Source organism: Puccinia triticina, chromosome 6A (assembly GCF_026914185.1).
Source record: "Puccinia triticina chromosome 6A, complete sequence".
NCBI lineage: Eukaryota > Fungi > Basidiomycota > Pucciniomycetes > Pucciniales > Pucciniaceae > Puccinia > Puccinia triticina.
Window position 1 is genome coordinate 2,252,758 of NC_070563.1, and position 12,697 is coordinate 2,265,454.

Sequence of the window (12,697 nt, forward strand, 5' to 3'; positions counted from 1 at the left end):
GCTGAAACTCTGCTCCTCTTCTTTTCAGCCACGTCAGCAATCGACGGAGTGCCCAAGCGACCAAAGCAGACTCAGACACCTACAAGGTAAGTCGAGATGCTAGGATCGTCACAGCTAGGAATGTTACGCTGACAGGACTCTAACTCCTGATACAGCTCGATAACTTCCGAAGCCACAGACCAATTAGGTCCAAGCCTCAGCGACAGGATCACCAACCCCGTTAACGGAGGTAAGTCCTGCGCTGCAGAGCCCAATCAGGTTGTCAGGAGCCAACGGAAGCACTGCATACATAGCAGGAACCGGCAGCACCTGCAACCTCATAGCTCGGATTGGCTAAAGCGTGGAGCGCAGAGCCTACTGAGTCATCGTAAGAGAATCCATCCTTCTCTACAGCTTCACCTACCAAAGTCTCAGCACTGACGCTCCGTGAAGTGTTATCAGATCACTTCAGACGTACTCGTCCCTCAATCGCTACTGTGCGCGTATAGCTGCCCGGCAGCCCAATCACTTTACCAGAGTCGGCCCTTATTCCGCTCTTAGGTAAAGCTTGTTTACTTTTCTTTCTCTATGTCTCTGAGCCTGCCAGATAGACCAAATTTTCTTATGTGAAATATATATCTTAGTTCTGTGAAATCTCACACTTCCTTCTTTATTATAGGGGGGGAGACTGTAAACCCCCTGCGCCGCGGACGCTATGGAGTTCACAAACATGTCACCAGAACAACAACAGTTCCTTATAGTCCCGCCGTCACCGCCCCTCCTAGCTCAGCAGAGACCCGACCCCTGACTGACTGTCTCTCTGAGCTAGGTAAGTTTCTCTTGTTTCCATTCTCCTCTTCCCTTCCCTTAAGATCAATTGTATATAGCAGAGACGCGACCCCTGACTGACTGTCTCTCTGAGCTAGTTCCCCATTTGCAATCAAGCCCGACGTTGGTATCAGAAACTAAGGAGATCGGTGTCTCCCCTGTGCCAACGCCATAGCTCAGTGAAGAGCTCCGGCTCTTACAACCGCTCTGGGGTATATGTCCCATCTCAGGTACTGGGCAGTGCCAGCAACCGGTGAGACTGCCGGTATGCTCAGCACTGTACTGCCTGGCTTGGCTTCTCGTGGCCAATGAGTTCGAATGAGACAGGAAATACTGACCAGACCTCTACGTGGAACCAACAATGACGTGTCGGACAGCTTGAAGCAACTCGATTAGTCCTTTTCGCACTCCATTCCGGCCAAACTGTATCACGTTGGGTAGTCCTAACATTTGAAGAGTCGCTGCAACCTCGGATCAGAGTCATTTGCGGCAATCTGATTGCCTGCGTCAATGATGATTCATGTTAACGGCATTTTATCGGGCCTGTAGCTGCAAGTATGTTGTTCGTACGAATACCCACGGAGGTCAGAGTCAGGGCGGGAAAACCGAGCAGAGACAGAACTTGTAGCTGTCTCAAGCGCACAAAATCTCTTGTGTGAATCAGATGGAGTATTTCCAGCCAGGCTGCTTAGAAGCTGAAACCCCACAGCGTCTTTATTTGTGCCGCTCTGGAGCTTTGGTATGACGCTCACCTTATAGCTAGCGCAGTGAAAGGATGCAATAGACGGGCCTGTATCCCCAGCGAAGCTTGGATGAGAGGCCGGCAAGAGCGATTCGTGAGGTCGAGACCTCCGCCGAGACTCAAGCGACTATCTTGACATCTATATAAATAAATGCCTTGTTCAAGTGGAATTTCTGATTCCCCAGCTCGTTTGACTATCTCCTGATTCATAATTGGGTACAATTTTGCAGCAGAACTCGGACATAATCTGGGTATTTCCTCACTGGTTGCCTCTGGCATTGATAGGCAAATATGCTGTTTTTACAAATTATCCTCATAGTTGAGTTTAATTACCTTGCTTTTCTATATGTTTGAAAAGACAAATGACTAACAATCTGAACCGATTGGATAGACTTTTACTGTGATTTCATCCACTTTCTCAGCCCCTATTTCTGCGGCTCATGGCCAAATTGTACAAGAGCTAGAGGACGATGGTTGGGTATTGGTACCTGAAGGACAAACCGGGATGTCGTCCTTGAAGGATGGTATTGTAGAGGATGAGCTAAATAAAGCTTCAGACTCTGGATATTCCTTTGGGTCTTCAACTTGTCATACGCCCATCCATGGGCAACCTGTCGGCACTCAAAACCATGCCAAATCGGCTCGTGATTCGGCTCAAGACTTGGTCGGGAAGGCATCTTCGAAGGATGAGATTATCCAGGATGAGCTGGAGCGCACATCTCTCTCTAACCCAAATAAGTCCAACGTCGAGGAGAAGATCAAGCATGTATCTCCATCTGCCACTGACATGAGAGAAGAAAATGCTGAAGATGGGCCAAAGCCAGCATTTCTATCTAATTCAAACAGTGAGAATGTTGAGGATCAGCTGAACCAAGCACCTCGCGTGAATCAGGGTCATCACGAACTGGCTCCTGGATTCAATGAGGCACAGTTAGGCGTCGACCGTATCACGAAACATTGGATTGCGATTGTTGCAATTTGGACAATCGGTCTTCATTTGTGGCAAAATTTCTTAACCTTGGCAGAAATACCCTCGGACCAGCAAGATTACCGCTTTTTGATGACTTTTGTATCAGCTTTCATGCTTGAGTATGTTGGAAGATGGGCTGCAAATAATATATGACAGCCAGATTGCCACAAAGCGGTACAGCTAAAAAATATGCATTGTTGAAGGTATTCTCCATAGCGCTTCTTGACCTTCATGGATTCTGATTTCTTGGGATAATTTCAACATTTCATAAATCATGGCCAAATTTTGAGTGTTCAATGAAATATCCAAAAAATCTATTTCAAAAAGAAAACTAGACAAAAATAGAACAAAAGAATACATAAATTTCCCTCACTAGAACAAATTTCTTTGTGATTTCACATGCACTCCTGTCTTGAATTTTCAATTAATTTTCATCTCTGGAGCATTCCAATGCATCAGTAAACACATCCAGAGAGATATGATATCCATTGTTAGAGTTCCTCTCTCTCTACTTATTGTTAGCTCTCTTTTCTGCTTATATATGGAAGCTGGTCAGAATAAATCTCTGAAAGTTTGCATCATGAGGCCAATTAGAAGGATGGAAGACAAACTTAACAGATTCTCTATTGGGAATCATTGAAATTTCACTGCTTTTTTCTCTCCCAGTTCAACTATCCACTGGCCAACTGGAACTGGTTAGTGGACATTTTCTTGAGAACCATCTGATGCACTTAAGCAAATAAGTGGTTGAGCCCTTTGTTTGAACCCAAGACTGGATGAAGAACATTGACCCAGTGGCCAAGAAGCAATGGTGAAAGCACTGCGCTGCAGATAGCGCAAAGCGTAGCGTTTTTTGACCCGGATGCGCTGCGCTAATTTGTAGCGTTTTTGGGCTACGCTTGCGCTTTTTTGCACAAGCTTGTAGCTTTTCTATTTTTGTATTTATAGCCATAAAATAGCGCAAATGCACTACGCTACAGCTATAAATAGCGCGCTACGCTATTTTATAGCGCTTTTGAGGCGCTTTTTTTGGGAGGGGGGGGAAGTAGCGTTTTTTTATTTCATTATAGATTTTATGTAGAGGAGAGAGAAAGTAAGAAATTTTTTGAGGGGGAACCAATAACATGGAAGATGAATTTGAGTGGCCATTAGTAGAAAGGAACTACTTTAAATTTCCAGGATCCATCTTGTTTGCAGTTGATTCAAATTTGGGGTTCTTGAGCGCCCCATCAATCAGTTTCTGGAAATCCTTGAACTCGCCTCCCATCCTGACATTGTTGCGCAGCCACATGTGGCTGCTGATGCAGCGCTCAATTGTTCGGACCAAAAGACTCAACCGACCTGATGAGCACACTGTTGCTGCACCCGAGAACGTTCGTTCCACAGAAGCTGAGCTGGCGGGACAGGCGAGATAATCTCTTGCCAAGGAGCCCATGACAGGGAAGTCCTGGCAGTGGGTCTGGGCAGAACAAAAGACAGAGTCAGCTACACGGACAAATCATAAACTAAAGTTTTGGCTTACCTTCCACCATGCTAAAACATCCCCTTTTCTCTCCAATGGAAACATTCCATTGTTGTATCGCTCCAATTCTGTGTTCGCCGCGACAGATTGTGATGTGTCCTTGGGGTAAAAATTGAATTCATTGTCTTCGGATTCAGGTTCACTTCGGGGTGCACTTGGTTGTGGTTCCGCTGGCGATGGCGATGGAGGCTCGAGTGATTTAAGGTGGTCCTCGCGATCTTGGAAGGTGTATCTTATAAGTTTTTCAATACGCTTGACGTGGTGTTTAAATTTTTTGGTAAACAGCATCATGCACCATGCTGGGTGAAGGAAGGTTGCCAAGATGACTGTATCGCACTTCAACGCTAAATCAAGGTACTTATTTGTAATCCAAATCATGGGTTTGAACATTGGTTTGAGAGGAGTCGCTGTTGCTGCTGCTTGCTTTTTTTCAAGGTTTTCCAAGAGTCGGACATATTCGTAGATGACCATGGCCAACTTGGGGCCATCCCCCTCCATTCTTTTTGTCATTTCCAAGAAATCCTGTTTAAAGGGTGAGGAATTCCTATTAAGCATCCTGTTTGTTATTCAAAACATTTATAGAAAGACAACATACCTTTAAGACATTATCCAACGAGTGAACATCCTCCCATTCTTGTGCAGAGAGTTCATAAGATTTGAAGAAGTGTGACCCGGCCGATTTTCCAGTGTACTTATCTGACTCTTTTTCCAAGAGTTGTTTGATAACACGACGGCCCTTGTACGCTCGCGAACGGCTGTCATACACTATATTCCAACGGATGCTGTAGCCTCCAATAAGACCTCGGCCCTTGAAGCCAAGCCTTGAAGCCCAGAGTCTCCACTCGGCTTGTTTTTGTGGAGACGCTGTGATCCTGCAGCAGATGTAGTCAATCTTGATTTTATGGAGAGGATAAGTTTTAACCATCTGGATTACATTGATAACGGAGCATGTGAGAGAAAGGTTGAATCTCAGCTACCTTCTTTAACGTGAAACCAATACCCTTGACATCACATCCATTGTCATTGTTGTCCTCCCATCCCGGCTCAGGTACCGGGGCTTCAGCATCATCTGGGTCTACAACATCCTCATGTTCATTGTCGGAGTCGTCAGCCGGGATCTTGCTGATCTCGGCATTCTCCTGTTTGTCTTCTTCAGGGATCGAATCTAAAACTGGAAAGTACTGGTTGGCCTTTTCCGGTCTTACCATTTCCTTTGAGAGGTTCAATACCTTTAAACCAGCCCCAAGTATCAACACAATAACATGGCAGATGCATCGGTGATGATTTGCCTGAACGTCCCAGTCTGTCGAGTCGTGAGCCCTAAGTATCCCAGCAACCGCTCTCGCCATTGTGAAGTTATTACTTCCTGAGTCGGTTGTCTGGGCGAGGGCGTGAAGAGGACAATAAAAATTAGCCTGACTAAATTTCAAAACAGCGGAGATGAGTATAAAAGACTTATCTTATTGTGCAGGCCGTGCTTTGTTAGAACTTTGGCAAATGGAGCAGCCAAGTATTTACCGTTGTGGTGCCATGCAATGTATTTGATTGCAAGGTGCTGGCATACATATTTTCAATCTTTACCTATATAGCAGCACATTATTCCGACAAATGCCTTGTGGCTCCCCTTGGTGGTCCAAACATCTGAAAAAAGTGAGATCTTTGAGTCGGAGGCCTACAAATGAGAACAACACCAAGCATTAACAACAAGCAACCAATCATGCAATTAAAAAACCCCAATTTGATTGCATTCACAACCTGTGATCGCTGTTCCAGGTAGAGGAGGTGGGCCTGCAATGCTGCCCAGACGCGCGAGTGAAGCTTTGAGTTGTGAACACTGTAATCAAAGCACACTCAAAGGAGGAAGTCCTTGATTTGGAACCACGGGAGCAAGTGTCGAACAATCCAGATTACGAACAATTTGTTGAGTGTATTGTTATCGAATTTGCCTTTTGTCGTATAGGCAATTAGATTGCTGGAATCTGCTGGTTGGGCCTTTGCTTTCTCTTTCACTAGCTCTGCTGCCGTTGGGGGGAGATTAGCTCCTGCTGCAATGACCTTTGCTTGACCGGGGCAGGCTGCTTGGATGGATTTTTTGTTGTTGGCACCATCACGGTGAGATTTGAGGTTGTAGGTTGAATGGCCGGAGGCTTTGAATTGGTTTGGGTACCACCTACAGCAATATGCAGTTGAGCTTTCAGTCTGCGATAGGGAGAAGAATAATCAGTACAACATCACTACATCACCAAGCAATGAATATGAACAATCAACCTTGCAACAAACCTGATTGGGTCCTTCCCCCAAAGGATAAAATTATAAGCGCGGATGATCATAGCCATCTTTATCCTTGTCTTTTGCTTTTTGTTTGAATGCAACAAGGTCATGTTCATCTTTGGAGTCCTGTTCCAAATTGACGGTTACATTCTTACCCGTGCGGCTAGCAATCTGGTTGAGTCCAGAGGTTCCCTAGAAAGAAGATCCATCCGGTCAAAATGAAGTTAAACGTTTTGAGCAAATTAGAGAAGAAGCTTACATTTTTGACTGCACCAACTGCACTTGCTCCTTTGCGTGGAGCATTTTTTGGTTCACTGGCTTGGATGGTAACTGTGTCATCATGGGAATCGGTTTCTTCACCCTCTTCAATGGCTGGAGGTCAAACGGTTTGCTTGGAGTTGACCACTTTAGGGACAAGAGCTCGGCGAGAGTCACTTTGGGTGGCTATAAATCCAGGGCGAGAAATTGGTGTGCGCATACGGGAGGATTCTCGGCGGGTTGATTGAGGTTGATTGCCGGAAAGTTTGGGGTTGTTTGGAGGGGTAGATGGCATGGGCCCAGGGTCATCATCTTTGGCGGCCATAGAGAAATGGTCAGAGGAGAAACAGAAACTAAATTACTTGATAAATAACGGATTATGTGGGTGACAGGCTAGGAAAGTGGGAGGAATGGTGAGGGACCACGCCACAGTGAGCGTTTTCAAGCTGCGCTGCGCTATTATAGCGTAAAAGCGTTTTCAAGCTGCGCTGCGCTATTATAGCGCAAAAGCGCAGCGTTTTCCGCTGCGCTTCTGCTATTCTCCCTGTGGGAAAAGCGCATTTGCACTACGTGTAGCTTTAGCGCAGCGGTTAACCCGCTGCGCTACAGCTTTTTGGGTCAGTCACGTAGCGGGTGCCCGCTACGCTGCGCTATAATGGGCGCTTTTTGTAGCGCAGCGTAGCCTTTCACCGTTGCAAGAAGCAATCAGGTATTCTTCTTTTTTTTATGACCAGCCACCCCCTCTCAAATGTTTGCAAAAGTGTTTTTAGGCTCAAAATAGCCTAGCCCATGCTCCAACTTAAGAAAAAAATAATTTTTTGAGTTTTTGTCTTGAGCCCGCAAGCTAATTGGGTTTGGGGCAGGCGGCAAGCTGAGTCAAACTGGCCTGGCCCAACCTGCCCATTTGTTATCCAGCCCAAGCCAGTCTGGCATGTGGGCGGCCCAAGCCCACCCAATAGCCATGCTTAGGGTATGTATTCATGTCATTGCTCATCCACTTACCTACTTTTTCACATTTGATTGTGTTTTTAAAGTTGTGCCTTTTTAACATTTTTTTGCAAATCAACACCCATATTCATTTATGATTGTTTAGGCTACATTCAGGTACACCTAAATTCACATTCTTTGCATGAGGCTGACAAGCTTTTATGCAGAAAATCACAACTTTTGTATTTACATCCATATTGCCTCTCTCTCTCAAATTTCAATTTAAAGCCCCATATACCAGGTTGTAGCCCTCAATATGAGCTGTCTTATACATATTGCTCTAAGTAAATCCCTCAAAAACTGTCCCCTCAGTGGTGATCCTTGTGTGGGCTATTCCTGAGCAATACAAAGAGGCCATTGAATCATCCAAAGGTCAACCTCAAAGACTCTCACAGTTTTTTTCAGTATTAACTTAAGAATGGCAGGTCTCTTGAGTGCATAGGCTGGATTCCAACAGGGTATTGGCATATGATGTCTAACCTAATTTTTCTGTGTTTAGGTCGGACAGGCTATCCGGTTTACATCAGGCCAGATAGGCTCTCAGGTGGAATTTTTACATCAATTTGTTTTTCAGGGGATGGTGGTAGGTCTTGGTTTGAATACATGAGATTATGTAGAAATAAAAGCTGATTCTAATGGTACCAGAGGCTGTCAAGAAATCAGAGGGGTGTTTGGTGATCTGTGGATTAGAAGGCATTTTTCAACATTTGGCTGGGCAGCCTCAAGCCAATTGTTGGGGGTGCTTGCGCCCCGCAAGCACAGGGAGGGACTTGTGTTAAGTTTGGGTCAAAAGTCCCTATCGAGTTGTATATATGTACACAATGGGGGCCGGCCCTATTGAAATGTCCTGTGTGAAACCTTCCCACCTCAAAAGGTTTCACACATTCTCACACACACCACAGCCCCGATCACTCGGCTGTCACCAGTCAACACGGCCCGCCCGGTGGAGAACGATAATCAGCGCGGGCGCCGGGCCCTATATCTTTCTATTTGAGCCATATAGGGACTGCGGTGGAGATACTCTTGGCTGATGTCACCTGTAGGCTAGTGACAGTTGCTTCTTTCTGGTGTATAGGATCACTCCATAAATCAACAAATGACAATTATGGTATTCAAAATTGCATAATTTTTTTTTACATAAAATCATAAACTGCAATTTTGGCTGGAAGATGTCACTTTAAGTTTTATGCACGCTGACATCTCCCAGCCAAAATTGGTTTTATGATTTTATGTAAATAGTGACATATGCAATTTTGAATACCGTAAATAAATGGTTGCTATGATTCTTGGTGTCTTAGCCAAGAAACGTTTGAATGAGCTTGGCAGTGGCACCGCCACACCAATCGTCTTTCTCACACGAAAAAGTACAAAAAGCTTGGTATCAGATTGAAAGGGGATTGTGACGGCATTCTGTGATTGTGACAGATCAAAAAAAATGAACACAAATGCTAGTGCATGTAGGTCGGTGATGACGAGCAAAAACAGTGAGGAACGATGTTGATGATGCAGTACAATTTCAAAAACGAATGACAATAGTGACGTCGTGAAGGCGTCTAGAATCAAATAAGAACGCTGAAGAAGTGTTCACCTAAAGCGGATGAAGGAAAAGATGATCTAACTGTTTCAGAGCTGGTCACGTGACCTTTTCTCCGCCGCTGACCGCTCCTTCGAAGGTCGTTTGTTTAGAAGTTGGGGAACCCGGCAAAGCCAGGGAACGCGCCGAAGTTGTTGTTCAAGTTGACGAACGGGTTGAAGTTGTTGAAGGGGAATTGGGGGGCTAGTGGTGGGAACCCATTCATCAAGTTGGGGAACTGATTTTGTCCGAAGAATGGAAAGCCATTCCCAAAGTTCATGTTGGGAAAAGGGGGGAAATTCGGCATAAAGTTGCCTGGTGTGACTGTGGTGATACTGTCCGGAACCGCGCGAAATGTGGGATCACCGCAGCCCGAGTTGTAGCCATTTTTGCTTGCCTCGCAATGCGCATCGACAAGTTGTCCGTTGACGTAATGGGATCCGGAGGAGCTGCTACTGCTACTGGTAGTCGTGGTGGTCATGGGAATGGCACTGGAAGAATGTTCGTTAGCTTGAATGCCACGGTGCGAGGGCGCCAGCTGGCGAGGGTTGGAGGGTTCTTACTCGGTGGCTGGCAAGACGCTAACCAACAAAGCTGTTAAACAGTTGATGCAAAGATGCAAATAATCAGTCAATCTCATCGCTCCTCCTTTGTGTGTAGGATTGATAGGGCACTTACCGGCGATGACAGCGCGGAGGAGGAGAGATACCATGTTGTGCGATGATTCAAGCAGGAAGTGATCTGTGACGAGTCTTGGGTTACTGTGTTGCTGATGTCCTGTGGGGTTATCTATGTACGATGTTTGCTCGGAGGTAATTCCACAGGCAAGCTGGGCTGTTTTAAACACTTCTTCGGCATTAACACCCAAGAAGCGATGACCCACGCCTGACAACTTCTTGTCGGTTTCTTATGCACGGTGACGTCGTAGTTGGGATCATGTTAGATCATGTTGTCATGCTTCGTATTGACAAGTCGAAAACGCAAGATTGTCTCTGACTGAGAAATGACATGCGATGGAAACCAGTGAGAAGCGACATATCGATGGCGTGGGTGCCGCGACAATAATTTCTGATGAGGTGGCCATTAAACGTTGTGATCATGAAGACAAATGTCGGCCAAGACCCACCTTGTGACCCTTGAGAAGATCACTCCAACTATGACTGAGCTACCTGGAGCGAGTCAATCAATCATGTGCGATCAAGGATTCAGGACAATCTCCGGGAGACGAGCAGAAGGGCGCGGCCTACCCAGCCTGACGAGGACTGCGAAACCTCTTGCCCATGACGGCGACGAGAGAGAGTTGATGGGTAGAAGCAAGGTTCGAAGCAACTTGATCAGAGAAAATGTAATTTTGGGGTCTGATCCCTGGTCACCTCTCGCTCGCGCCCGATGTATGCTTCGGGGAAGATTTATAGGGACCGGTGTGTGGTGTTGGGCTGGCAAGTGGCCGGTGGCTTGCCGTTGTGAGGGGTCAAACGACCCTGAACTTTTCAGGGCCTGAAGGGTCCGGCAATCTGAACATCGAACTTGCACCTTTTTTGGCGGCGCCCCGCAACCGCCGTGTACCAGTCACTCTTTCGCTCCCATCCCTCCCAGCTCAGTCCACTTTCCGATACACTCTGCCCCCTCCCAATGGCATCAGCAGGATTTTCTCTCAGCTTTCTACGCGCACATACTCTTGCAACCCTTAAGAATGTCTGCACAACTAAAAGCAGATCTTCCGCTCCCATCATACGCACTTACTCCGAGCTCAGTCTGTGCCCTCTCCGAATGGCCTCAACAAGATTTCGTCTTAGCTTTCTAGGTGCCCATGCTCGCCAAGTGAATCCTGCAGTATCTCTATCTCGAACCTTCCAGCAGTTCCGAAAGAAATCTGAAGCTACTCGTACCACACCCGACTCACCAGAACTTGCCGAACGCAATCGCTTTTTGGATCTCCACGCCGATCATAAGGACGCAACCCAGCTATTCGGTAAACTTCTCGACACTGCTGGTTGTGAGTGAATCTCCTTGGCTGATTCCAAGCTACAGAACATCGCCTGATCTTCTTGCATCTTTGATCATTCCAACCAATCTGAAGTGGAAAAGGTGCGAGAACACAACAACCAACTAGCCAGTGTTTTTCACTACTCGGACCTGAGCGAAGGAAAGCAAGGAATAGTCAGCTCGCTCTGGCGGCATTTTACTGAGGGCAGAAAAGAATGCCTGGACGTCCTCAAGGAGGTGCTTGAACTCACCGATGAAGCAGATGGAGACCAAGTCAATACCCTGATCCGGCGGGCTCACTTTGTCCGATTCCCCGAGCGCGACGCTTCTACATTGACAGAAGATCAGATGCTTGCTGCACTTGACGGTTCCACTGCATCCGCAGGAGAGAAACTTAAGCCGGCTGACCAAATCCAGTGGGCTACCGATATAGTCCGGCAAGGTTTCGATGCCGAATATCAGAGACACAATCTGATTGTTGCTCCAACCCTCGAAAAACTCCAAAGGTTTGCAGGGCAATGGAAAAGAGATAAATACGAGGCACCTTATACTTTGCTTATCGGCCCATCCATGAGCGGCAAAACTCGATTACTCAAGGAGCTAGCTAAGCACGTCTGTGTGGCCTATATCTGTCTCCGACCTCTCGGCTCCACTGGCCAGCCTCCTCGGTCCGAACTTGCCACACACTTTTTCCCCAATGTGAAAGCGGGGCTGGATCTGGAGAAGCACTATTCCTACTTGTTGGCTGCGATTTTGAACACCGTCTCTGAATTCTTTTCAAGGCCAGATATACGGGCTAGAAGCTTGGAAGATCGACTAGCTGCGTGGTTTGATTACAGCTTCCAAATGGACAAGACTCCGAAGGCTGAATACAATGCCAATGTCGAAAAAGAAATGAAGAGCATACAGGCAGAGGGCTTAGCGCCGATGCAATTTCTCGGCGCTGCGGCTACTAGGATGAGTCAAAGTATCGAATTAGAAGGAGACAGACGACTCAAGATGCTGTTGGCAATAGACGAGGCCAGCAACCTAGACAATCAGATCGACAGAGAACTCCAAATCCCATACTTTTGTGTATTCCGTCGAGCTTTATCGCACATACCTGTCAAATTGGGGTTCTTTGGCGTTTTCACCGATACAACCTTGCGGGTTGCTAACTTTAAGCCGGCGCTAACCCAAGACTCCAGCTTACGGTGCCTCGCTTTAGGCGTCGATTTATTTCCACCGATCTACCAAATATCATCACTTGATGTCTTTGTCCCGAAAGCACCGAGCTCATGGGATGAGTTGCTCTCGGCGGAACGGCTCTTCAGTTATGGCTCCCCATTTTATGGGTTGTATTTCAAGGGTGTAATGAGAGGTGTAATGAAAGGTGTGCCAGGTACTGCCGTCGAATCCACCTCGAAAATTGCAGAGGCAAAATTAGTGTGTAGTTCTCAATCGGTTTCTACCGAAGCAATGGAATTGTCCAGCCCGCAGTGCTTCGCCATATTGGGCTCTGTGATACAGACCCGGGTGTGCTCGTATTTGCCCATAAACTCGGAACTCGTTGCGAGTCACGCGGCGCACTGTATGTTCATC

At 46.6% G+C, this 12,697-nt stretch overlaps 3 protein-coding genes across 3 annotated transcripts; 1 reads left to right on the top strand and 2 right to left on the bottom strand.

The window, feature by feature from the left end:
* Positions 1 to 2,203: 2,203 nt before the first annotated feature.
* PtA15_6A291 (uncharacterized protein) lies at positions 2,204 to 5,249 on the bottom strand (the record flags this gene model as incomplete). The annotated part of the gene is made up of 2 exons (XM_053169981.1): positions 2,204 to 2,226; positions 5,054 to 5,249. 2 exons carry the CDS (start codon positions 5,247 to 5,249, stop codon positions 2,204 to 2,206), a joined length of 219 nt encoding a protein of 72 aa, XP_053021218.1.
* Positions 5,250 to 9,239: 3,990 nt separating this feature from the next.
* PtA15_6A292 (uncharacterized protein) lies at positions 9,240 to 9,842 on the bottom strand (the record flags this gene model as incomplete). The annotated part of the gene is made up of 3 exons (XM_053169982.1): positions 9,240 to 9,621; positions 9,694 to 9,724; positions 9,809 to 9,842. The coding sequence occupies 3 exons, from the start codon at positions 9,840 to 9,842 to the stop codon at positions 9,240 to 9,242; spliced, it is 447 nt and encodes a 148-aa protein (XP_053021219.1).
* Positions 9,843 to 10,900: 1,058 nt separating this feature from the next.
* On the top strand, positions 10,901 to 11,936 carry PtA15_6A293 (uncharacterized protein; the record flags this gene model as incomplete). Its single annotated transcript, XM_053169983.1, has 3 exons — positions 10,901 to 11,126; positions 11,211 to 11,593; positions 11,904 to 11,936. 3 exons carry the CDS (start codon positions 10,901 to 10,903, stop codon positions 11,934 to 11,936), a joined length of 642 nt encoding a protein of 213 aa, XP_053021220.1.
* Between the last annotated feature and the right edge of the window lie 761 nt (positions 11,937 to 12,697).